General features: G+C 45.9%; 3 protein-coding genes across 6 annotated transcripts in view; 1 reads left to right on the top strand and 2 right to left on the bottom strand.

The window, feature by feature from the left end:
- kiaa0586 (KIAA0586 ortholog) overlaps positions 1 to 19,089 on the bottom strand; it is a 33,354-nt gene extending 14,265 nt beyond the window's left edge. For 2 of the 4 annotated variants that reach the window (XM_082515204.1, XM_082515205.1), the window contains exons 1-7: positions 18,475 to 19,089; positions 12,321 to 12,390; positions 12,013 to 12,244; positions 11,789 to 11,859; positions 11,572 to 11,656; positions 11,308 to 11,398; positions 9,227 to 9,338 (exon numbers count right to left, since the gene is read on the bottom strand). In XM_082515204.1, coding sequence (XP_082371330.1) covers positions 9,227 to 9,338; positions 11,308 to 11,398; positions 11,572 to 11,656; positions 11,789 to 11,859; positions 12,013 to 12,244; positions 12,321 to 12,390; positions 18,475 to 18,799 — 986 coding nt within the window. In that variant the 5' untranslated portion in view covers positions 18,800 to 19,089. The remainder of the gene's footprint in view (positions 1 to 9,226; positions 9,339 to 11,307; positions 11,399 to 11,571; positions 11,657 to 11,788; positions 11,860 to 12,012; positions 12,245 to 12,320; positions 12,391 to 18,474) is intronic. The other 2 variants (XM_082515202.1, XM_082515203.1) reach the window with 1 other exon arrangement.
- On the bottom strand, positions 1,791 to 7,845 carry irf2bpl (interferon regulatory factor 2 binding protein-like). Its single transcript, XM_082515210.1, has one exon. It carries the CDS (start codon positions 6,780 to 6,782, stop codon positions 4,869 to 4,871), a length of 1,914 nt encoding a protein of 637 aa, XP_082371336.1. The 5' UTR covers positions 6,783 to 7,845; the 3' UTR covers positions 1,791 to 4,868.
- A 363-nt stretch (positions 19,090 to 19,452) lies between the features above and the next one.
- timm9 (translocase of inner mitochondrial membrane 9 homolog) lies at positions 19,453 to 24,844 on the top strand. The gene is made up of 5 exons (XM_082515227.1): positions 19,453 to 19,542; positions 19,690 to 19,964; positions 20,203 to 20,251; positions 24,210 to 24,305; positions 24,387 to 24,844. The coding sequence occupies exons 3-5, from the start codon at positions 20,213 to 20,215 to the stop codon at positions 24,519 to 24,521; spliced, it is 270 nt and encodes an 89-aa protein (XP_082371353.1). The 5' UTR covers positions 19,453 to 19,542; positions 19,690 to 19,964; positions 20,203 to 20,212; the 3' UTR covers positions 24,522 to 24,844.
- The last annotated feature ends 1,291 nt before the right edge of the window (positions 24,845 to 26,135 follow it).

Raw genomic sequence — 26,135 nt, 5'->3', positions numbered from 1 at the left:
TCTCTGCACATTCCTGAATAAATTATGTCTTTAAATGTGAAGCTGGTAACCATGGCAACAGCATCCTCCTCCACGGCTACAGCGAACGAAGAGGAGGGGGAGAGAACCGACCGCGGTGCTGCGCAGACAGATGAATCAAACCTCGCTGCGACTCCATGTCTTTATTTAGCTCTGCACGTTCAGCCCACGTGAGCGCCGACTCACTGACGGAGGCTCTGCCCACTCCGCCTAACTCAACCGTGTCTGAACATGGAGACTGATCCAAGCTGGCATTCTTCACCGCACTGTGCCAGACTTCAGACTTTTCAGTTTTCGAGCGGATGCTGTCATGCTTCTGTGGTTCAGGATAAACATGACGCTTCTAATAATGAGCTCAGGCAGGGAGCCCCAGACATCCCATGAAACCACCTATATCACCTGTTATTGCAATTTATGACCTTTCAACTGCAAGTGAACTTTGTCAATATCTACGTTTTATACAGTAAGGATAGCTCGCAGAGAGGCTGCCTCCTCTGTGATCAGAACAGCGAGCGCGACACCCTCGAGCTGTAGGCAACCGTGTCGTCCCCACACGCCGCGATCAGCCACAGAATGTGAAAACATTCAGAGCAGCCGCTGATGTTGTGGATGTCCTGACTCGCTCTCAGAGCGCGAGAAACGAGCTGCAGGTTTGAGAGCAGCTTGCTGTAAATCCACACACCTGCAGCATTGTGTCTTTGTCTGAGCCGCTTCGGCTGCTGCAGCTGCACGCACAAAAACACTCTGTCAGACACTGCGCGGCCAATCAGAGCGCAGCAGAGGTGAACTGAGCAGATGCAGTTTCTGGATCTTAATACGACGCCGTGTCTTTAATCAGAGTCCTTGCTGTCTCGTTAACAAACTCCTGATGCAGTACCGGTACTACCATTACTGCAGTACTCGCTGTACTTGTAGTTTCTTGCTGCATTGCAGATTTTCTCTTTGAACAACAAAAACACCCCTGGTGTGTGTGTGTGTGTGTGTGTGTGTGTGTGTGTGTGTGTGTGTGTGTGTGTGTGGGGACAGTGATGGTTAAGGTGCCCTTGGCTCAGTGCAGCAGCTCGCTGTGTGAATGCTAACCACGCTGATCTGCGTTTCTGCTGGTTACACTTTGGTGCCGCTCAGCTCCTTCTCACATGATCATTTCTAACATTTGTGACTCCAACATGTGGCTCGGGGGCCACATCTGGCCCACCAAACAGTCCAACACAGCCCGAAAATGGACGAGTTCCTCAAGCTTTCATTACAATGCTGATCACGTTTGGTGACAAAGGAAAGGTCACAGTTCAAGTGAATGTAAAATGAAAAGTAAGGCTCAACATCTCGAGTTTCTTCATCAACGCATAGACAGCAGAGAAAGTTTCGCTCTTGGCTTCAAGTCAATCAAATCTGCATCTTTGTCAAATACAAATGTTGGAATTACAAGAACATAAAAGCGTCCATGTGAAGACGCTGAGTGCAGGATTTCAGGAGCTGACAAATTCAGAAAATACCTGTGCTGTGTTTAAGCTCCACAGCGAACGGTGGAAATGTGGCTGTTTTCCCTGAGAGGCCCGGATTTGATCCGAACACAACTTCCTGGAGACGTAAAGATCAATAAGTGAGACGCTCCAGTGTTCTTACTTTAGCTGGACTTCTGGAAAAACAGGTGAGCCGCTCCATCACAGCCTGACTCAGTTTCTACTGAAAGAAGCCTTTAGCCACAGGACGTGAGTGATTCCAGCACCAGAATTTCAAAATAAAGTCGAGTGTGGCATTAAAGAAACGTCACGTTTGACAGAAAAGGAATTTATTACAACCGACTCAGCTCCAAGGCACGTTACAAGATCAAATGTGTTAGTTTCATTTTTATCTGAACAGAAACACAAAACAAGCTGAACCTTAATGTGAGGCAGGAACAGAGAGGAGGGGCTTCTTATTGCAGTACAAAATATATTAGAAAGGAAAAATTAAATTCAAATTCAAAATGATAATATGAATAAATTATTTCTATAAAAATAAAAAAAAATTGCTTTTTTTGTTGTTTTCTTTACAGACACGACTTTCTAATGTAAAAATGGAGCATGTGTTAGTGACTACCGGCTGCCTCACACTGAACCTCCTAAACACCACGGCACTGACCACGCCTTCATCTCCATGACAACACAACACGCTCGTTTCTTTGTTAAACACGTTTTCTAAAACATCCACATGTAGAATATTTATAAGTTCAGCTGTCTGCTCCAAACTCGGCTGGAACCTGGACGGAGGGAAGACGGCGTGTGCACGGTTTCCTCTTTGATGTCCCAAAACATCTGACACAGTTTAAGTACAAAAGGTTTTTTTCTGTTTTACATTTAGATCATGACACAAGGTAGAAACGAAACACAATTCCAAGGGTCGTTTAAACATGACTCTACGTCCTGCTCGTCTGTTTTTATGCTGATTTATTCGTTTACATCTGCAGTGAAACGTCGGCATAATTATACTCTGACACCGTTGGCTTTCCGGGCAGAAGAAACAAACTTCCTGTTTAGTCTCTCCGACAGCCGTCAGAGAGCTAGCGTGTTCACGGGTCTCACTTCCTGTCCAGTTCAAACAGAAGAAAACCAGCAAACGAGCAGCAGATGTGTTCCTCGAGGTGACTTTACCTTCCAACTGTCAGGGCCAAAGTCGAGGCGTTTTTGGTTGGTTCACTTCAAACCACTGGAACCAGTTTGTCCACAGCAGAAACTCTCTGCATTTGGGAGTTAACTTGTTTTAACTTGACTGAAAATGAAGAATTCATCAGTCTGACCTCCATCTTTGCGTTTGCTTTGTGGATCCAGGTGCAACAGAAACATAACATTTATTCGCTGGACAAATCCAACTATGAAGTTTGTTTGTTTTTTAAAGCCCAGAAAGTTTCTATAAGCGAGTTATGAGGAGCAAACACGCACAGCTGAACGGTGACGGCTCACGGCTGCAGCGAGTCAGAGTCTGTACTCGTCTCAAAGCTGCTGCAGAGATCAGAGTCACGAGCGAACGCGGCCGCGCCTCCTCTCAGCCATGTTGGGTTAGAGGAGGTGAACTGATGCTGCAGCTGTTTCAGGCGAGGAGCGGCTCTGTAAACAGCATGACGCCCGTTTCATCCGCACGTCCAACAAGCCTGAGGTTAAAGTTCAAGTCTGCACACAGCCAGTTATTGTCTAATCATCTTAAGCTCAACCCCCCCCGCTTCTGTCGACGTGCCACAGGAGTGACGGTCTACCGCCGAGAACGTTACCGAGCTGATCTTTGTGCGACGCCTCGTTAAAGGCACCAAAACCACGAGCAATAACTTAACAAAGGCTCTGTGAGCTCACAGCGGACGGTGGCGATCGTTGTGACGATCTGTTCAAGACGAGTGTGTGGTGTGCACGCTCACAGTGAGGACGCCTGACACAGGTATGGACCTGCTGTGAGCGTGCTCCACAGCTTCAGCTGCATTTCTGGAATAACCCTTCATGAAGAGCCCCTCCAGCTGCGGCGAGTGCGGCTCCACAGAGTGGGAACGTGGAGCGACGGATTGTAAGTGAGCGCTTTCTCCTCCTGAAACGGCGTCCTACCGGCCGCTTCCTGCAGTGGGAACGTGCACAAAGACGCCCTGAAACTCCCCGCCGGTCTCATCGCTGCTAACAGACCTTTGCTTCACAACAGTCACAGCATGATGTCATTCTGAGATCACGAGCTTGATGATGTCCACGACGTTAATTAGAAAGAGTCAAAGGTAATAAACGCTGAACGTGAGCAACGCCTCCCCTCGCGTTTCTCCACCCGGTCGTCAACGGGTTCGTTTATCAAACAGGGAGAATTTACGACCGTTTTAAACAAACATAACTGATGTGAGTTTCACTGTGAGAAGTGTGACGGCGACTCGGACACAAACTGTGACTGTATGTTAACCAAACTCCAGACGAACATGAGCAACGGTGGGAGCGACACCTGGACCCACACAACAGGCACAGATTAACATCAGTAATGTTCCATGTTTCAGTCAAACTGTTTCAGTCTGTGAGCACATCGTCCTGAACAACAGACAAAAACACAAACGACTCATTCACAAAGTAAACGCACAAGTTTAAACGCCAGACGAACCAAAGATCACTCTGATGTCATACATCGGAGTTTGGATAATTTGGACGATTACATTTTTCTTATAAATTTTAACATATTTCTTTGTTTCAAAATAAGAATCGCCTGCTTGTCCGAGACGTTTATTAAACTGCATCACGATAATCTCCGTTTCAAGCCTTCAACGTATTTTTATCAGGTTTTCTTTACAGATGCAGAAACGGGCTGACGGTCCGGCGCAGTGGTCACACATTTGTACTCATGGGTGTAATGACTGACACACACACACACACACACACACACACACCTGTAATAACATGAACTCATTTTAACAGAATATTGAGGTTATTTTAAGCCTCACAGTAAAGAAGACTGAGTGTTGGACAGAAACTATAGCATGCATGATCTTACTGCACACACACGGAGCTGGAGGCAGCTCGACGTATAAACTGAAGAGTGTCAGCGCTGCTTTGGATCAGTAACACTCATTTATTTTACTGACGCCAGGTTGAAACTCAACCTTTGACCTCCGTCACATCGAAAACAGACACGATGACAAAGGAAGGTGGAAAGTGTTAAATCAGAAAAGCTTTCACGTGATCACCGGTCCAGACTCTAAACGACTGAAACAGTTTGCTGTTCTTCATGGTTTGAATATTTGACTGAGTTTAGGTTAGAGCGAATCTCTGTGGGGGGCAGGCTGAAGTACCTCGACCTGGGCTGTGATCCAGGGGAATATAAAAAACAAAGTCTGGGCTTGAGGCTCCAGCACCTCCTCCTCAGGGGTCCCTCTCCTTCTTTACCTTCACATCTCCAGCCAGGATGGTGGAAATCTCCCCCTGCATAAATGCCCAGGGCACGTTGGAACCGACTAGCGGGCACTTGTCCCCACTGGGGCAGTACACCTCCCCGGAAGCCCCTTGGGCCTTGATGCTCTCCCGGGAGCAGGGGAAGCAGAACTTGTGTCCGGGGACGGAGGGACACTGCACGAAGTGAGTGTCCTCCAGGCGCTCGTGGCAGATGGTGCAACATAGCGGTCCGCTGTTGGCCACGGGGGAGTCGGGCACGCTCTGCGCGTGCACCTGGTCCTGCGCGGGCAGCCCGAGGTCCCCGTTGCGGGAGGAGAGGCGCCTTTGGCCGGAGGCTGAGGCCGGGGACGCCGGGCTGCCGGCCGCGTGCCTGGAGTGCGCGGCGGAGTCTCTGTCCTTGCCGGGCGAGTGCGCGTTACCGAGCGCGTCCGCCACTGACATGAGCGCGGCCATGGGGGACTGTCCGTTCTGTGGCGGGGCGGTGGCGGATTCCGGGGGGGTCTTGAGGGCCTCGCCCGGGCCCCCGAGCCACTGCTGCCGCTGCTGCTCGTCCGCAGAGTCCGGCTCCGGGGAGGCCTTCCTCTTCCTCAGCCCGGGCCGGGAGCCCCCTGCCCGTCCTGGCGGCAGCGGGAAGCCGCCGTCGGCGTGCGGCTGCGGTAGCAGCTCTACGGACAGCGGCTCCCGAAAGAAGCGCAGCGGCTCCGGCAGCAGGTCCCCGAGCAGCCGCCAGTCCCCGGAGCCCGGCTTCTTCTCGTACTCCAGGTACTTAAAGCCGGACGACAGCCCGCGCCCGAAGTCTTTCATGCAGTCCTGGTACATCTGCTTGGCCACCCCCGAGGCGCTGGAGAACACCGTCCCGGAGCCGCTCGGGTACTCGATGAACAGCTTCAGCTCATGCTCCGCGCCGGGCTTCGACGCGGCGTCGAAGGCGAACACGCGGCCCAACAGCGCGTGGTCCTTCTTGAAGCGGACGTCGAAGGGCGTGCTTCCGGTGAGCGCAAGCAGCGTGTCGCGCACGGCCTTCGGCCGGCCCGCCCACTCTTCCTGGCGGCTCCGCAGGCTGTCGCTCAACTCTGCCAGCACCTCCGCGTTGCGCTGCTTCTCCTTCAGCTCCCGGTCCGGGTCGGCGGCGGAAACCGAGGCGGGCCGCTTCGCCCCGGGCTCGGCCCGGCCCGTCTGCGGCAGCAGGCTGGGTGGCACAGCGGCGGACGGCGGTCCGGCGGGGGTCCTGCCGCGGGAGTTCGGGCTCTGGCGGTTCAGCTCCGGCGGGCCGTCGTCCTTGAAGCCGTTCGGTCCTCCGAGCCCGGTGGGCGGCCTGCCGCCGTAGTCGAAGCGTCCCAGCGAGTAGCGGTCCGTCCCGGGATGCTGGGGCTTGGCTGCACCATCCGCCGGGTGGTGGTGGTGGTTCGGCGGCTCTTTGCCGCTTAGTATGGCCGCCTGGCTCTTCGTCGCCCCGGGCTGCTGCTGCGGGGGCGCTCCCGCGGCGCCGCGGGCCTCCTGGAAGCCGTGAGCGCGCTTCAGGTGGCGGGCAGTCTCGATGACGAACTCGATCCGGTCCGCGCCCTCATAGTTGACGCATCCGCGGCACACGGGCTCCGTGAAGTCCCAGATCATGGCCCAAGGCATGCGCGGCAGGTCGCACAGGTAGCACGACTGCCGGCGGGACACCTGCGGGGAGGACATGTTCCCTCTGCCGGCCCCCTGCCTCCTCCTCCGGGCAGCCGCTTCACCAGCTCCCGCTAAAACTGCGACACGCCGCCGGACTGCGGAGCCTCCTCTGAGCTTATTGTTCCTCCTCCTCTTCCTCCTGCTGCTGTAGCTCCGTGTGCTGCTGCAGAGATGGAGGAGGGAGGAGGAGGGAGCTCTGCCTTTTTTTCCCTGCATGCATCACTCCCGGGGAAGCGGAGGAATTCAGATTGTTACCCCCTCTCACACAATGCCACCTGGTGGAGTAGCTGACGTCACCGTCCCTCCCCCTCCGTGATCTCACTTGTTGCCCTCGTTCTTCCCCCATCTGTGTCACCCCCACCTCCTCCTCTTCATCCTGTATTTGTCACATCCAGGTAAAGAAGAAGCCCGCTCCACCTGCAGCACTCCAGCTGCCGGGGTTCACGGGTCTGACCCCAGCACACACGGGTCCGGAGGGGGCACACAGCGGGAGGGCTGAGGCCTCCCCCCCCATCATATTTTTGTCTGTAGTTTGTGGGGCTGTTCACGAGTCATCATAAAAGTATCACGGCTTGTTTCTTTAAATAACTCCTGCTCCTTTTACCAGTCTTTGGCTTTTGAGGGTGGGGGTCTGCTGCCATGAGAAGAAACTCTGAGATCAACCCCCCCCCCCTCCTCAGAGGAAACAACAGCATAGGTGTTTCATCACCTCACAGCAGTTTAAGGTGGAATATTACAGGTGGACCCTGGGGGTTTGGGCTGCAGAGGCATCCGTGTTGCTAGGCAGGTTTTACCTCTCTGCTCCAACCCACCCCTCCTCTCTCTCTCAGTATGCACTGAGCCTCGATCGCCCTCGCTGCTCTGATGTTTCTTTGGTTTCTGTCTTCAGAGCTCAGCAAAGTTAATTTATGCTCTTGTTTGAACCCTCAGTGTAGCTGTGCAGCACAGTTAAATAAATAAGCGATAAGTAAAAATGAGTCTTGTGATGTGTAACACATGCAGTATACTACGGTAATCAGCAAAGGATTACTGTGGTATACTGTAAATCTCTTTAGATTAAAGCAAAGAACTGACCAATAGGAGAGGTTTGTTTGCCTCTTTCCTTCCCCTCGTGTGTCTCCTGATCGAGGTGCCGTGCAGTCAGACATGATGTGACGTGATGGGCAGCTCTCTGACCCGAGCCTCTCAGTGCTCAGAGCACGTCTGACTGTGGAAGATATCCCGATTCTCCACACAGCAGCTTCAGCTCTGCTGCAGACAGCAATCACATCACTGAGCAATGAGTCTCTGTGGAGCTGTCCGCACGCAGTTCATCAAACAGGCGGAAAAATAAAAACTACACTAGTTTCAAGCAGAGTGTGCACAAACAGGATGGGGTTACCTCACAGCCTGTAACTCAGAGAGGGACTTGGCTGCAGTTTGGCCTTGGCTGTCACAGTCACCTGCTCATTCATAACAATAAAAGACGTCTGTTCGTACAGAAACCTCACAGCAACACAAACACGTCCACAGTCCAGTTAGCACGAGCTAGCAGCTACACCCACCTGTCAGTCAAAAAGGCCACGCCCCTGATATGCAACCTTGCCTTGACAGAGTTTACACAGGTGAGTTATGAAAATATGCACTACACTGGTGCATTCTGGGAATATTGCGGTTTTTCAGTTATCAGCAGTGGGTGGCGGCTTTGGCTTAGTGCCATCTCCATAAACACACAAAAGCATCTGCGTGCCTCTCATGGATACTGCTGGCGTTGCCATGGAAACGTGCGAGGAGAAGCTGCAGAATACAGGATCAACTGTAGCACCCCCCCCCCCCCCTCCACCCCCCCCACACACACTATGAATGATTATGCAAATGCAGCAACGCAGACCTGCTGTAGCATTCAGACGCTCCCAGGCTCCTTTATGTCTCCACCTGCTCCAGTCTTCACACAGCACTCCGACTGACCGAGCAGACCAATCAGCACCTCCACATGCTCTCACATGACCTTTCATCGCTTTAGCTGAAGCATCACTGCACAGGAACTAATCTAACCTTTGTCTCTAAAACACACGAGGGCTTCACTCTACTCTTCCACTGCAGGAAAATCACTGGCTTGTTTTTTCATAGGTGGGTTTAACTGACTCAGACCAAACGGTGACCACATGCAGATCACTGATAGTAATGTGTGTCGACACCTCTGAAGGCTTCTTTAAACCAGGAGAAAGCCCGTGTAGAGCCCGGCAGTCAAACCAGTTCTGTGCACATCTGAATCCAGCTTGGAGTCAGTTTGTGACTTACAGGATTTTATTTGCCTCCATTTTCAGCTTCAGCTGATTATTCGGTTCACGTGGATCTGTGCGAATAATCAAACATCTTTATTTTTCTTTCTTAAATAAACACACGAAAAACGTAATAAAGATTTGTTTTTGTGCGGGCCCTGCATCCCTTCAGATCTCCATGTGTGCTCACTGAACGCGTCACATAAATGAGAACAACCACAAAAACCAAGAGTCCTTCTGAGCGTGTTGATTGGTGGCTGTTTAATAAGCAGGTTTAAGCTTTTCCAGGTGTGTCAGGAGTGCACCTGAACCCTGAGCCTGTCTGTGTCTCTCAGTCTCTGTTTAACAAAACCGCCTCCATCAAACCCACAAAAACATCCTTCCCCCACCCCCCTTCACCTGGTTTGATCTGCCCATTGGTCAAGGCGATGCGTTTCCATGGTAACTGGGGCAGGAGGGACAGCTACATTTGGCAAGGAGCTCGGTGGCTGGGCGCCGAGGCTGTTTGCTGCTGCAGTGAAGAAGAAGACAAATCAGAGACGGAGGTTAATCATCCATTAAGTTTCAATGTTTTCCAGGCCTGGAAAGCCTGGAAAGGTGTACAAGGATTTTCCAGGTGGATCTCATGAAGATGTTGAAAGCATATTTCAGAATTTCAGACATGAATTCTGCGATATTTGCCTCGACAGATGTGCACACACACACACACACACACACATCTAAATTCAGCATCTACAAACACTCTGGTTACCATGACAACTGTCTCCATCCGATTGTTCAGTCTGACGTCACTAGCCGTGTCTGGGTCTAAACTCCGCTGCAGGTCCGTATATCAAACGATCACTATGACATTACTGAGAGTTGAAAAACTGTCTAAAGCCTTTCATCTTTAATAAAATGATCAGCGTTCTGCTCTACCAGGTGTAACAATTGAGTTTAACATCCAGGCATCCATGAAAACGGAATTTATGACATTTAACGGAGTTAGAAGCTAACGAGCTAACTCCCTGCTAGCTTCTATCTAAATACAATATAGCATGTCCTGACTGCGGGGTTTTAGAAAAAAATTAAAACGTACAGCTCTGCTATCACTTCCAGCATAAATGAAGACAGAAAACTAGACAGCAGTGACGTTTGTAGGGTTACTGCTGGGCTAGCTGGTATATAATGATGTGCTACATGACCGCTAGCGACACAGCTATGTTAGCATAATATAAACAAGCTAACTTGTTTTCCACTCGATAAAAGTTAACGTGAGTGTTCTCGGTGGTCAGGAACAAATGTAATCGCATGGCAGGATGCTGTAAAAGGACCAAACTTCAGCCAGGAGAACAACTGAGATAATCCATCCACAATACGAGGTTAGTCATTCATATACTGCTGCATGGGCTGGGCTGTAGTTACATCCTAAGGTTTTAAAAACTGAGCTTAAATAAATGATTAGTGGTAATAAAAGCCGAGGGAGGTCAACAGTGATCACTGACTGTTTTAGGAGCTTTTTGAGATCAAATAGAAGAAAATACATAACATTAAACATGTTAACAACACAAAAGCCATATTAAACGCAGACTACTTTTTTTTTTTTTTTTAATATTAAACTTTATTAAGAAACAGTATACAGAACATGTATACAATCAGAACAAAATTAACATATGCCAGGGGGTGCAATACAAAGAATTTCAAACATTCAAATAATTTGTAATTACTACAAATAGTACTAGTTTTCATAGCCTTTTTGTTAAGTGATCCACTAATCAATTTTATGTAACATAAAACATGATTATAGTAATGTTTAAAATTAGGTTAAACGCAGACTACTTTAGACCCCGAAGTAGGATTCGTCGCGTCATCACTGAACAACCGGATTGCCTGCAGTACTGACACACACACACACACACACACACACACACACACACACACAGCTGCCACCTGCTGGTTCACGTTCCTCATTACACCTCGGGACTGACAGTCCAAAACTTAGTTATTTGTTTATCATTGTTTGTTATACACAAACAAATAACATTTTTATCATTTTAAGACCTCAAAAAATTCTCTGTATTTCTGCACTTTAAGTCCAAACAATGTGTTTTTAAATCAGCCATAAAATGAAAAAAATATTGGAAGATTTTTCAGTTACTGGATGAAAAAAGAAAATGATTTTATTTTTTTACAGGGTTTTTGAAACAATTATGTTTCAGGTGTTTATCAGGCAGACAAACAGGTTGATATTTATAATCTATTGTTTGCTAAATAATTCAAAATGTCATGTGTGGGTCGGAACAGTACACAGCACAAACATGCAAACTGCTCTGCTGTTGGTACACCTGTCCATGTTTCTGAGTAGTAGCACACTGCAAACTCCACCTTCCTGTGACCTCCCCTGTACCGATATGTGTAAGCTCCAGGCTGACCCACTGAGCTGATGTCAGGACTCACAGGACGCACCTCATGCTGACCAACACAAACTGCTGTGTGCTTACCTGCAGCATCCAGGTGTGTGACCTGCAGGTGCGTCGGCGGGTCTGAAGCATGGCCGCTCGCTATCCTGAGGGCTGATTCCAGCAGCTGGCTCTGATTGGAGGAGAGAAGTGACAATGAAAGTTTAGAAAGAGACGCAGGAGGCGTCGCATCTTTATTCCTACAATTCCCAGGTTTTACATTTTCTTTGATTGGATAACACGTCTGACACGCCCTGCTGCTATTGTTCAGCACGGTGACATCATTAAAGGTGTTCCTGTACTCACCTGCAGCTGCACCTGCTGGCACTGCAGCATCTCCAGGTGCTGCAGTGTCTGCTGGCTCATGCTCCGCCCTCTGTCCCCACCCTCCCTGATGACACGGTGATGTCACAGTGATGTCACGTTTCCACTTCATTTAAAGTGACTTTTTATAACACAGAATTATTTTTCTCTTATTGTTTTTGTTTTCAGCATAACGAGGCGACAGGTGCACACAGTTTACCTGTCAGCTTGCAGCAGCTTCTGGATGCCGTCAGCCAGCTGAGCCACTCGAGCCTCCATATCAGACTGAGCCTGTAAACAAACACAAACAGAGGTGCTAAACATTAGCTGCAGTTCCTCTGATGTCCAGCAGAGGCAGCAGTGAGTCAGTCCCAGAGACTCACATGTGGAAAAAGCAGAAATAAACATGTGTACGGGCTGAATCGATCTATCAGCTGTACTCACCTTGAAGAGAGGAGCAGCAGCTGCCAAAGCTGCAGTGGCAGCGGCGGCGGCAGTGCTACTGGCATCTCCCAGGTCACCAGAGGACAGCGGCGTCTCCATCTGGACCCCAGCATCCTTCGCTGCATCCCGGGAGCTCAGAGCAGGGGCGCCCGGGGGGTTTCCCGCAGAGTGGAGCGGCATCGGGTCCAAGAAGTGAACTTTGACCTCCCTCCTGCGGGGGGCGCTGTGAGAGCTGAGCATCACAGATAAGATGAGATGTGTTTTTATGAGCAACCTGTAGCAAGTCTGAGGAAACACGTTTCACTCACCGCTGCTTCAAAGCCGCCAGCACGACTCCTCGACCCCCAGATGCAAACCGTGACGTAAGGACGTCGTCACCTGATGATGCAAGCAGAGGTGGAGTCAGTATTGTGATGATTAAAGATAAACACAGAACGTTTTACGACTCAAATTGAATTGATTAATTATGGTGAGAAGTGTGAGAGTCTCGGAGGCTCACTCTCACACCGAGTCAAACTAAAATACAAAAAATATGAATTTTGATCTTTTTACGATCATGTGTGAAGAAATTCTGTCTAACGCAGGGGTGGACAATCTCAGTCCACGAGGGCCGGTGTCCCTGCAGGTTTTAGATCTCACCTTGGGTCAACACACCTGAATCACATGATTAGTTCGTTACCAGGCCTCTGGAGAACTTCAGGACATGTTGAGGAGCTAATTTAGCCATTTAAATCAGCTGTGTTGGTTCGAGGACACATCTAAAACCTGCAGGGACACCGGCCCTCGTGGACTGAGATTGCCCACCCCTGGGGTCCGTTCTTCGTACCTCGCTTACTACATCCAAGATCAAATCATCGCGCCAACTTTGAGCTCGCTATTCCGGTTCTCCGAACACACCTGTTGTTGATGATTAGTACAGCTGGATGAAGTAATGTGAGATCACTGGGTGGCTTAACAGGGGCTACGCATCGATAGTAGAAACATTGATCGGCAACCCTCTGATTGGTCGGCGAAAATGTCGAAGGAGCGCGCTCAGTATTTTCCGGCAGCAGAGCAAGAACTCTTGATTGAGGGATTTCAGGAGTTTCAGAGTTTAATTAAAACGCAAGGGAACACTGCAAAGGCTGCAAAAGCAAGGAGAGAGGGCTGGCAGAAAGTTGCTGACAAATCAAACTCGTAAGTAATTTAATAATAATAATAATAATGGAGTGGATTTATATAGCGCTTTTCAAGGCACCCAAAGCGCTTTACAATGCCACTATTCATTCACTCTCACATTCACACACTGGTGGAGGCAGCTACTGTTGTAGCCACAGCTGCCCTGGGACAGACTGACAGAAGCCAGGCTGCCATATCGCGCCATCGGCCCCTCTGGCCAACACCAGTAGGCGGTAGGGTAAATTTATTATATTACATTATATCCTCTTTCACATTAGAGCCACAACAGGACCCACTAGAACACGGGAACAAGTAAAGTGAAATATAAGAATATTCCACAGAATGGTAATATTTATCACTTATATTGCTTTTAGTCTCTTGAAAAGAGACCCTGAAATAATCTGTTTGTTTGTTTATAACAGCAACCAAGAAAAGGGCAGAGCAAAAAAAGACAGGTGGTGGTCCTGCACCCCCTCGTCAACAAGTTGGTTAAATAAATAATACCCTCACGGGAAAATCGATATCTCTCTATGAGCACACTGTCGCGCTGAGCTAAAGGATCCTGTCTATCCCGCAATATACGCGGAATTCTGAGGACTCTCCTTATCAATCTTGCACCTTCCGCAATGGGTGGCTCGCGTATACGGACAGGACATGGCTGCGACAGACTTCCCAAATCCACCTTCGCTTTTATAGCCGTGGTCTCTCATCTTGATTACACGAAGTAATTTACAATTGCTACTCTGAAATATGAATTACATCTGAAACAATCAAATACATGAAATAGAATGATTAATAGTACATTTCCCTTTTTTTAGGAAATGACCTGTATGTATTAGAGATGGCACGATACCACTTTTTTATCTCCGATACCGATATCATAAATTTGGATATCTGCCGATACCGATATGAATCCGATATAGTGTTTTTTAATCAACAAAACTGGTTTTTAAATATCTTGCTGCATTTTGCAAGTCTGCAAGTTCATACTCAAGTTTAAAACAACAACTACACTAAAGCTATTCTGTTATACCTGTATACAAAAAAATATTTCATAGTTCAGCAATACTGATCAATCTAATAAACTTAAACCTACACCATCCTCCCTATTCTGGTATTTTAAAGAGTACTTAGCGTAAATATTAAGCAACCTAACTAATAGGGTTCCAACTCCCAGCAACAACAAAAATAAATAAATAAAAAATAGGGAACCACCCCTCACGCTCCACCTCATGATGCTTAATCGACGTAATCAACCTTAATTTGATGCAGTGTGAAAAAAATGCACAGAAATCAATTATTTTTCAAGAAATATTAAATAGATTCAACATCTTTCTTCAACAAAATTGCAGACTGCACAGATGGTACCTTCCCAAAGTAAAAAGTACTATAGCTTACTAGGGTATATATATTAGACTTAATAGTTACTATACACAGTAATTGACTTCTATTCATTTTACATCAAATTAAAACTTTGGGTGTCAGATAATTATTTATTAAAAGCTAGACATTTTAAATGAGAATAAGAAAGAAAAGTATGTCTTTGTGCCCCCTTTTCCCTGTTAATGCCCTATCGGCCCCCCTGGCTAAACTTTGCTAGATCCGCCCCTGCACAGTTACCAGCGTCAGCTACGTAGAAAAAGATCCTCGAGTAGAAAGTAATATTAAATAAATTCTAACAACAGCTGATCAAGCTTAAACGTGCTGCTGTTGTTCAGCCGCTGGTTTCCTCTTTCTGGTGCAAAGTGGGCCAAAAACAAACAAGACAGACGGACTCCCGACAGAAAAGCCGATCAGCTGATCATTAAGCAGTTTCACGATTGAAGTAGCAGCCGGAGAGTGAGAGGCAGTCGCTTGTTAAGCTTAACGCAGGAATGCTTTACAAACATTCAGAGATGGACTTACACACTTGCTTTACTTCTCTCGGGATAACTTTGTCGGAGATGAAATGCCGGGTTGCTAGCGAAGCTCCAAATGCTATCCAGACCAGGACAGGTCCGGCATGCCACAGCCGCTCTATCACGTGATGCATACTGCTCCGACGTGCTAACGTTCTGAGGTGAGTTACGGCGTGTTGCAAGTTTTGTGAGGTGCTTTCGTGATATTTAATGGATCGGATTACATTTTTTATTTTTCTCCGATATCCGATCCAGTAATTTAGGTCAGTATCGGACCGATACCGATACGTAATATCGGATCGGTCCATCTCTAGTATGTATCTGTATGGAATCAATAAAAGAATCAAATACTGCATTATCTTTAGTTACATTGATGTTATTTATTTATGGTGAAACAGTGGTGGAATATCGCTGTTGCTTTCGTATAAATGAAGCGGACATACCTGAGTGGCCGCGATCTAATCCTGTTTACATAAAGTAAGCCTGCTCCCGAGCAGGTTTACGCTTACGGATCTGTTGCTATGACAGCAAGTCCCGGATGAGCTTCGGAGAACCGAACGATCCAAGATCAGCGAAATCGTCAACAATCAAATCCAGCTAACTTACTTAGCGAGGTACGAAGAACGGACCCCTGGGCCCTATTTCAGGAAGCCGGTTTAGAAAACAGAGTGAAAAACGATACTCAGTGTCGAGTAACCCCGAACTGTCCAACTCGGAATATTCGGTTTCAGAAAGGCTGATAACAATTAGTTCAGTCAACGTGGAGTTGCTTTAACCCCAAGTTAAGCACGCGCACGAGGATACATAAAGCCCTGATTAGTGGAGCACAGATTAAGCGAGTCACCATGGAGACGGAGGGAAAGAAGGCGCGGTCAATGTATTTTACAGCGCTTGAGGCCGAAATTCTGATGGCAGCATATGCCGATAACATGCAAATTTTGCAGAAAAAAAGTAACACAGCCTCAGCTGCAAAAGAAAGGGAGCATGCATGGCAAAACATAGCCGACAGAGTCAATGCGTGAGTGTTAATTTAAACATTGATCTAGGGATTTCCACCCATTTTACACGTTATTTTATTATTTTTTATTTTATACATTTTATTTTGTGATGTGATGTGAGCGCAGGTGCAACCCAACAGGCCCCAAACGTTCCTGGCAGCAAGTAAAAATGAAATATAAAAATATAGTCCAAACAGGTAAGGTGTAATTGTATTATGAGCCATAGTGCTTGGTCTGTTTGTCCCATGTAAATCAATTGCAGTTAGAGGCTACATTAATTTCCCCTCTGTAAGCACTTATTGAAATTATCTGAGCACATTACAAGTACATATTTGCTTACTCTGTATGCTCAAATGTGACCCGTTATAGCCAACAGAAAAAAAGCGGAGGCCCGAAAAACAGGTGGGGGTCCTCCACCACCACCACTCACAGAGGCTGAGCAGTTAGCTTCCACATTTGTGATAATGTTGGCAGCATCACATATGATCTTCACAGTGCAGAGAACACAAATTAGCATCCATTACTATAATGAAATAATTTGTTAGTTTGAAATGCTACAGGGAACTATGTACCTGCACATTAATGCTGTGGAAAGACTTCCTGTTCACATAGTCTCCTTCATTTACTGAAGGAGCAATGATTGGAATGTGAGTGCCATCTATACAGCCAATCACGCCTGGGAACCGTGAGAATAAATGTAAAATTTAAGTAGTAGTTCAAGTATCACCACATCATGAATTAAGTTTCGTTCATCCTGATACCTGCAATTTTGTGGAATCCCTCTTTGATAAATCTTGTGGGTCTATGACCGGGGAAAACCACAAACGAGTACAGGAGACGTTTCAGTGCAACTGTAACATTCCTGACTGCCCAACAGACGGTAGCCTTGGAAACGTGCTCAGCGTCTCCAATATTATACAGAAAGCTCCCGTTTGCAAAAAACCGAAGTGCAATACAAATAATATGTACAGAACTGAGAGGATGTCCGCGATGTGTCACATGAGCAATATTAGGCCTGAGGATGTTATTCAAATAAATTATAGATTGTGCTGAAAAACGGTAACGTTCACACAGGAAATCAGGAAATGATAAAATGTCCAAACGTGCTCTAATCACTCTCTCCGGGCGGAGAGCTCTGCGGAGAATTTGGGCTTCAACATCTACTGGCTCTTCAAGGAAGGGGCACGCCACCCAGGAATAACACCCAGGAATAACATCCTGGGTGGCTGTAGCTCAGGTGGCAGAGCAGGTCAGCCACTAATCAGAAGGTCGGTGGTTCAATCCCAGCCAAATATCCTTGGGCAAGATGCTAACCCCGTGTTTGCCTACTGGTGGTGGTCAGAGGGCCCGGTGGCGCCAGTGTCCGCCAGCCTCGCCTCTGTCAGTGCGCCCCAGGGCAGCTGTGGCTACAATGTAGCTTGCCATCGCCTGTGTGTGAATGGGTGAATGACTGAATGTAGTGTGAAGCGCTTTGGGGTCCTTAGGGACTAGAAAAGCGCTATACAAATGCAGGCCATTTACCATTTACCATGTCTGACACTTCCTACAGTCAGGTTTCCGGCGGAGAAAGTCAGGGTTAGTTGAAGTAAACCTGCTAGGGGGCAGGTTAGCTTCACGGAGTGTGTCGTCATAGTGACTCACTCAGAATTAATCTAAACTTGCTTTGTGAAACCGAAAACCCAGAGTTTTCGTTAACTCAGGGTATACTTACTCAGAGTTTGCACTAAACCGGCTTCCTGAAATAGGGCCCTGGTCTAACGTCTAGAGACGTATCTGTAACGCGAGGCTGCTGATTGTTGGCTGAAATGCGATCTTCACTGCTTTTAAAGGACCGTCTGGTTTAATGGCTTTAGGTGTAGCAGAGTTATTAGTTTTGTTTTTGAACGTTATTGTGACCTGTATTGCTGTATAGAGGGTGTGTGTCACAGGCACGATCTATGACACTGAACAGCGATCCTCAGCCTCAAAGATGTCCATTAAAATCTCGTCAGTCACGATGTCCCAGAATTATTTCAAACCAACAAAGATTTACACTATATTTTTATCCTATTTTATTTTCCACGTTCATTTCAGTTTGAGTTTTTAATTGTTATTTAAAAGACTACAACTAAGAATTTTTACTTTAGTGAACTGAAATGTGCCGACACAGCTAGTTTTAGTGAACTAACCCTACTCCTACCTCAGTGTTTCTCTGTGCTGCTGGCTTTTAAACCTCACCCTGAGCTAAAGTGAACGGCACAGCTCCACGCAGCTGTGAGTCACGTGAGCAGCTATGACTATCCAAAGTTTCTGGATTTCTTCCATGACCCTCACAAACTCCCCCACACCCTGATGCACGGACACACCTTCAGTCTGGGCACGTTTTAAAATAATGAACACATCTGCCAGGTATTATATTACCCCCCCACCTGTGTCCATCGCCTCAGCGAGTTTTCCGTCTCCTCCTCCGGAGATCTTACGGGGCTTTAAGTACGCTGCTGACCGATGTGAAGCAGCGATATCCGGGTTCTGTCTGGGACTCCGCCGCCGCTGCTTATTCTGTCTCAGTTCGGTCAGAGTAGGAGGACGAAAGTCCCGCAGTTTTCGGACGGTTATCTGGACGGATCCGGGTCCCGGTCCGCCTCCGGGACCGGTCCGGTCCGGGTGGAGGACTCGTGTGGAGCGGATTAAAACGTCCCCGGTGTCTGAGCTGCAGGAGGACTGATCCGGACTGAGTGCAGCCGGAGAAGACATGACGCTGTTTACCTACAGTGTTAATAAAGCTTATTTAAAGCTGCACTGTTAGCATGGAAGCTAACTTCGTCCAGACTTCCCGCTCCGGCTCTAAAACCCGCCGCTGGCCGGGTAAAGGAAGGCGGCGGTCAGCGTCGCGGGGGGCGAGGAGAGAGTTAAAATAATTTACACCCCAACGAGACGCCAGGAAAAACCCCCACAGAAAGTACGACAGAAAAAAGAAAATGTTCAAACACAGCAACTGTTGCTGACAACAAACAACCGAACTTCCGGCTTCCGCTCCAGACAGGATGCTGAAAAAACTCCGCTTCAAAATCAAAACACGAAGAAGAACAAACGGCATTGAGAAACAAAGTAAACACAGCAAATTAAAATTTTATTTATTAGCCGAAAACTGGACAGTACACCTCTATCATAGAAAAATCAATGAGTGCGAAAATGACTGAAAAAATGTATTCAAACGAATTCATTCATAAATACTTGAAACACTCGTCTCACTCGTTCTGGAAGCTGCAGTTGTGAAAACAGCTTCTTTGTCAGAGTGCATTTTACTGCTTGCGAGAACTCTATGTTTTTCTGAAATGTGTTTGAAACGACCCTGTAAAGTTGGACTGGTTCAGGAGAAATTATGATTGAAGATGGTTTGCCTTTATAGAAGGACTTACTGATGAAGTTTAGATTTAGTTTAATGCGATTATATTTGGAGGACGGAACACCAGTCACAGAACTTTTGTTGCTCTTCGGTAAGTTTCGGTTTCTGACCTGAACATTCGTCACATTTTTCTCTCAAATGTACATTTTTATTTGTGTTTTGAGTTTAAAATTATTAATTAATAGCTGAATGTTAAGCTTAATGTAAGCCTCATGTGGTTTTTTTCTTTTTAATTTAGATGAAAAGTCGCAAAAATATCGGAGAGGATCTGCTGCTCTGTGCGCATGCGTCCTTCAGTCCGTCACTCGGAGGTTCCCCTCAGGCAGCTCGGAGCTCAGGTGGAATAAAAACTGTCCTCCTTCTGCTGTAAAGGGAAACTGAGCGCTGCTGCTTGGGAGGCTGAAGAAGAACATCCCCAGGAGAACAGAGGGACCCTCATCACAGGGCGGGAACACGGCGCTAACCGGGCTAGCCGTTAGCAGCAGCGGTCCGTTTAAAGTGCTGTTTTATCAGGTAGGTTTGTTCATCATGTCACTAAAGCCCGGGTAACCTCTGCTATCTGAAGCGTTACTAAACCAGCCAACCTAAGCTGAACGGTACACCTGTAAGGTCACATTGAAAGAATAACACGTGAGCGCCGGAGGAGCTTTAAAAGAGGCGGACCACGAAGTGAGCTAAAATGGAGGATTTATGAATGGAGTCTGGTGTGTTAGCATTACTGCTAATTGTCGCCCTGTTTCCCCTCCCACAGAGTCCGAATCATGGCGGTCCAGGTGTCCGAGTTCGACCAGATCAAACAGGTAAGTGACCCCAAGAGTTTTCATGTCGACTCTGAAAAAAGAGGCTCAGAATTCAGAGGCACAAAGTCCGGTTACTGTGGCCTCCAGGGTCCATAGAAAGCCCGCACTGAACTATACAGCAAGGAGTCGAAGGGGCTTGGAAAGAAAAGCGTCTGGACTTCTTTAGGTTGCTGGAAGACATTTCACTAGTGATGGGTCCAGCAACACCGACGCATGTATCAAGCTAGCGATGCCTGTATCGGTGCGTGCGTCGCTTTAAGAAAAAGTCACGTGATCGATACAGCTGCTGTATCGCTCATTGCCAACGCACCAAACTGTGTTTAAAAGGTACCGCATTTGCCAACGGAATGAGTCGCCACCAAAAAACACAAAATTACTCTCGCAAAGACTAAAAAACAAAACACATCAAAATGGAGCCCGAAAGAAAAAGAAATGTTTCTGTTGTGTGGGATCATTTTGATCTTTTAACTGCAAATAAGTTTGTCTGTCTTTGTTTCAGTGTAATCTATCAGAACAGGAAAAACAGCAATGTGACTTGAAGTTTAAATTATTTATTTCATTTGATGCAGGATAAATGTTGCATCTGTTCTGCGGAGCTTTCTTACACAAACAAAAGCACATCCTCAGTGTTTAGGCATTACAGAGCCAAACATGAAAATGAGGAGACAAACACACCGAGAATGAACACTGGTAGGCCTATATAGACACTAAACATCTTTATCATCATTTTTTTTAAATTAATGTGTTTTATTATTTTCAAATCAAGCATCTAGGAAGACTGCTCTGGACCAGGCAGTCCTGAATTTTATTATAAAGGACTGCCAACCCCTTAGTATTGTGGAGAGAGAGTGTAACGTACTGAGGGAATAGGAAGACATCTTATCAGAACCTTTTCCACCTGGCTTTACAGTTTTTGTTTACCCCAGCTGTATCTGTTCCTGTGAGTTTTCCAAAGCTGGGGAAATGGTGTGTTTTAAAAAAAACAAAAACAAAAAAACGCAATAGACTGAATGCTAAAACATTGGATAAACCTATTTTTCTGAATAGAAATTTATAATAAACTCTGAGTCAAATACATTTAAATGGGTAATGTTACATTCACAATACTTTCATTTTAATTTTCACATCATGTCATTCATAATATATTTTAAAGATGTCTACAATATTTGTAATATAGAAGATATAAAATGATTCCATGGAAAGTACAATACCTTACAGTGTACAAGTATGACTAGGTCATTGAATCAGTGTCTGTTGTGAGTCTCAAGTAAGTTGCCTGTAATGATATTTAAGGTCCAGCAGGTGTCAGTATGGAGCAAAACTGTGCCGACGCAGTGTCGATACAGTTTGGGGAATGTGCTGAAACGCTTCACGAGGCCTCATCTACCCATCACTACATTTCACCTCTCGTCTGAGAAGCTTCTTCAGTTCTGGGTTAGCTTCTCGAATGAGTACTCCTTAGACTACGATGACCTGGATGACTGAGAACCTTCACAGATATACAGCAAGGAGGCCTGTGAGGGACAAAAAAGGAGAGAGCGACAGACCCGTAGGTAAAAATAAATAGATAAAAACAGAATCAATCAAAACAAACTCAAATACCGTCAATGCCAGAACACTGTGCCAGCTTATTGGGACCAATACATGAGGGGACAAGAAAGTAATTAGTTTTAATTTAGAAATGAAAAATTCCTTTAAAGAGTAGCTAAAAGCAATGCACATAAATAATAAATAAATGAAACCGTATAATTGAGAGATAGGATCATGAAATGTTTTTAAAGTAAAAAATTAAGCACGTAAATTAGAACGTATGATAAAAGTAACTTCAAAGATAAAGTATTTAAGATAAGATAAAACCTTATTAATCCCTCGGCACAGCACCGACAGAAGTTACAGAGCGTGAGCAGAATAATATATATATGCAATAGACCTCAATACTTGAAATGTGCAATTCACTTGTATTTTTTATTTGTATTCCTATTTATCCCCTTCGTATAAATAGTGTTGGGATTCAGAGATTCTTTTATTGCTACCATATAATCTGCCTTATGAAGAATGTATTAATAACATGTTTTACAGTATCAGTTATCAGTAATATTTCCTGCAGGGTTTATAAAATTGCATTGAATATGTCTGTCATCACATTGACCTTTCTGTTTTTACAGGTTGAGTTCATTTTATACACAATGCATAAATGTGCTTGGTTAGAGTTGATGTTCCATTCTAGAAGGTTTTAAGCTTCACTGGTGAGAGTGTCCAGATGATACATGCTGAGGGGAGATGAGAACATAGCAGGTTAATTGCATGCATGCTTACAATACACATATTAATCTAGTAGCAGGTTTGAGTGAAGTCCTAAGCGTCTTCTACTTCAGTTTGAGACTGGCTGCAAAAGTACTCTACTTAGTGATTAATGACGAGGGTCCATTATTAGCTCTCAGAAACGCTAAGACCTGAAGTTATTACCTTAAAAGGCAAGTAATGTAGAAAAGAGAAGTTATATGTCAGTTTATAGTTATTAAAAGTATATGTGATGAACCCTTGTTTGTACGAGTTGAACTTTTGTCTGTCTGTCACCAGGTATTTTTGAACTGTATTGACGTAGGTGTGATATTTTATCCTATAAAACCAAAACCCATTGTATTTTTGTCAGAGCAACACATTCTGTATGCTGATGGTTGGTTGTTCTCCTGTGATAATAAAACTCATCGTTTGATTGCACTTTTCCGGAGTCTCCGTCGTTTGTTGTCTGGTCTAAAGTTGATCGATCTCGCAACAATAGGAATACAAATAAAAAATACAAGTGAATTGCACATTTCAAGTATTGAGGTCTATTGCACCGCTGACTATTAACAAAAAGTATTGCACAAAAGGTATTGCACAGTGAAGTGAAGAGGCACTACAGCTTAGTTGTTCCCCCCTCCTTTGTCCTCCAGAGAGGAGTTAAACAGTTTGATGGCGTGTGGGACAAAGGAGTTTTTAAGTCTGTTGGTGCTTGTCTTTGGGAGAAGCAACCTGTCACTGAACAGACTCTTCTGGTTGTTTATGGCCGTGTGCAGAGGATGCCCAGCATTGTCCATAATGTCCAGCAGTTTTTTGTTTTGTTTTTTAGTGTCCTTTTCTTTGCCACTGTCACCAGAGTGTCCAGCTTCATGCCGACCACAGAGCTAGCCTTCCTGATCAAGGAATTTGTTCATTTCGCTTCTGTCAGTGCGCCCCAGTGCAGCTGTGGCTACAATGTAGCTTGTTATCACCAGTGTGTGAATGGATGGATGACTGAATGTAGTGTAAAGTGCTATACAAATACAGGCCATTTACCATTTATAAATGAAAATAAATTAAATAAAAATAAATCAAATGAAACTAGAAAATATTATATGGCATTATGAAAAATTATAGTTAAGAAATGAATATCTGAAATGAAAAGCAAGTTTGTAAAAAGGGAGGTAAATGAATGGAAAAAGGTGAAACTTCAGGAAATGAAAACAGAAGAAAATAAAAAAACAAAATGGTTAAAAGTTTTTGAAAAAGAATATTGAAGGGCTTATTTATGACAAATACACTATTCTTTGTAATACTGTTTTATGAACGGAAGCTTCTGTGCTGCACTTCGCTGAACATTTACTTTTTCAGAGCAGTAGACTTTTTTTTTTTTTATTCCTTCACAAATGTGCTTTAGTGAACAAAAGGAGCAGCTCTCCAGCACACATGTAAATCTAATGCCAGAAATTGCACTAACGGTTCTACTTATGAGCTCCACCTGTAGTTGAATCATATTTTTTTTTTATTTTTAAAACTGAGCGTGCCTGAAGCAGCGAGAGGACGGAGGTTAAAACCTGTTTGAGGAAATTTCTTCCCAGACCTGAACCTCGGATCCTTCTCGGTCGTCTCTCAGATTGTTTTGCTGAGTTGCTGCTCTGCAGCCGTTTTCTGAGCCGTGTCTGTTTCCTGTGTTCAGTTTAAGGAGTTTCTGGGGACGTACAACAAGGTGACGGAGAACTGCTTCATGGACTGCGTCCGAGACTTCACCACAAGAGACGTGAAGCCCGAGGAGGTAAAAAAAGATGATTGGATGACGGAAACATGTAGGTGAAGGAACATCTGGATAAAATCCTCACAGCCGTTTGTGTTTCAGTCGAGCTGCTCCGAGTCGTGCCTGCAGAAGTACCTGAAGATGACTCAGAGGATCTCCATGCGTTTCCAGGAGTATCACATCCAGCAGAACGAGGCTCTGGCGGCTAAAGCTGGCCTGCTGGGACAGCCGCGCTGACCCTGAACCTGGGCCAGGCCGGGCCGTGCTGGTCCAGCAGATCCTCCGGCGCTGTAAAAAACACTCTGAAGCTGCGCGTGAGGACGTTTTGTTGTAGTTTCTGACCTGAAGCTCCGCCCCCTCAGATTCTATCTGCAGGGTTAGTCGGCTGTTCTGTGCATCATGGGAAATGTAGTTTCAGATTCTTTATTAACATGCAGAATATTCATTTAATGTGCACATTTGTCATTTTATTGAACACAACGACCGACCGATGTGGTGATGATGATGATGATGAGCTGAACTCATTTTTCATGTCTGGAAATAAAAATAATCCGACATCAGGAATGTGTGGATGTTTTCATCCCTGTTAGGAAGTGCTTTACTGCATCCGGCCTCAGTCTGGCTCTGCTGCAGATCACACAGTCCTGAGAAACGTTCAGACCAGCTGCAGCGTTTCACATGATTCACCTGCTCGGGCTGGAGAGCTCGTTATGTCCTGAAAGTTACTGATTAACCTGCTTTTAGTACTGAAGTGTTTCTGCAGCAGACCCTCGCTGATGGCCTTACTCTAAAGTCGAAGGTTAGTTTTATTGCAAGTTGCATTGCAACTTATACCAAATGTACACTGTATAAAACAATCACTAAATCAACATTGAATACAGACTACAAATTACGAGTAAAGACTGTGGCTGCATAATAAAAGCCGGGGTGTGCGGCTCTAACAGACCTGAGAGCAGTTGTTTTTTGTTTATAGTGACTTAGAGTTCGGGCAGCTCTAATGTGAAAAGCTAAGTTTAGCAGCCACCCCTGAGAAGGCTCCATCGCCTCTGCTTTCAAACCTGGATCTCTGAATCTCCAGGAGCAGCAGTGCCTCAGTGCTGTGGTAGAACTGAAGGGTTTCAAACGGTTTGTCGGGTAAGGCGGTGCCAAACCATCGACGCTCTGAGAAACAAATAATAGATTGTTAAACTGGATCTGAAATGCACTGGGAAGGCTAGAACAACAAAATGATCAAACCCATGGAGACCATTCAAGTGTAGAACACATGACTGTCTCAGTTACAATCCAATAATCTATTTGGGTACATTTGATGTACAATAGGACTTTTATTTTGGAAGTCTGTGGTATTTGTCATTATTTCTCTGAGTGAGCACGACCACCATTCTCTGAGCCAGACTGGGTGCCAAAAAGTGATTTACTGAATCTGCAGCTTTTATCCCACCTGTCCGCACATTCTCATCGAATTACATTCCTCACAGTGAGTCACTGATGATGCACGAAGATAATCACAGCAGGCAGAAGTTAAACACAGCACAGCTGACTGAACAGATCACATTTATGAGTGATGTCATGAAACTGACATCACTCAGAGTAAACAACGAGCGAGGTAGAGGATAACTTTATTTTCCCCGTGTGGTTGTTTGAAGCAGACAGCAGTCCAACGAGCTGCATACATCCAAGACAGGGTACGGAAGACTATGACTTGTACTCACCTGAAGACTTTAAATAACTCTTTATTTATTTATGATCAGAACCCCCCATGTTGGTGTTCTTGGCCCCCTGTTAAAAATCCTGGGGAAGCCCCTGCTTTACTTTTAACGCTAACCTCGCTGTGCTGCATTCCATGTAGCG

Source organism: Aulonocara stuartgranti (genome assembly GCF_965226115.1).
Source record: "Aulonocara stuartgranti genome assembly, chromosome: 19".
In the NCBI taxonomy this organism is placed as follows: domain Eukaryota; kingdom Metazoa; phylum Chordata; class Actinopteri; order Cichliformes; family Cichlidae; genus Aulonocara; species Aulonocara stuartgranti.
This window is presented reverse-complemented; position numbering and strand designations above follow the sequence as displayed.

Excerpts from the sequence above, each read along its gene's own strand:
- timm9 (XM_082515227.1), top strand. The coding sequence starts at position 20,213 with ATGGCGGTCCAGGTGTCCGAGTTCGACCAGATCAAACAG. Across the intron at positions 20,252-24,209 it reads AGTTCGACCAGATCAAACAG|TTTAAGGAGTTTCTGGGGAC; the intron begins GTAAGTGACCCC and ends TCCTGTGTTCAG. Across the intron at positions 24,306-24,386 it reads GAGACGTGAAGCCCGAGGAG|TCGAGCTGCTCCGAGTCGTG; the intron begins GTAAAAAAAGAT and ends TTTGTGTTTCAG.
- irf2bpl (XM_082515210.1), bottom strand. The coding sequence starts at position 6,782 with ATGCAGGGAAAAAAAGGCAGAGCTCCCTCCTCCTCCCTCCTCCATCTC.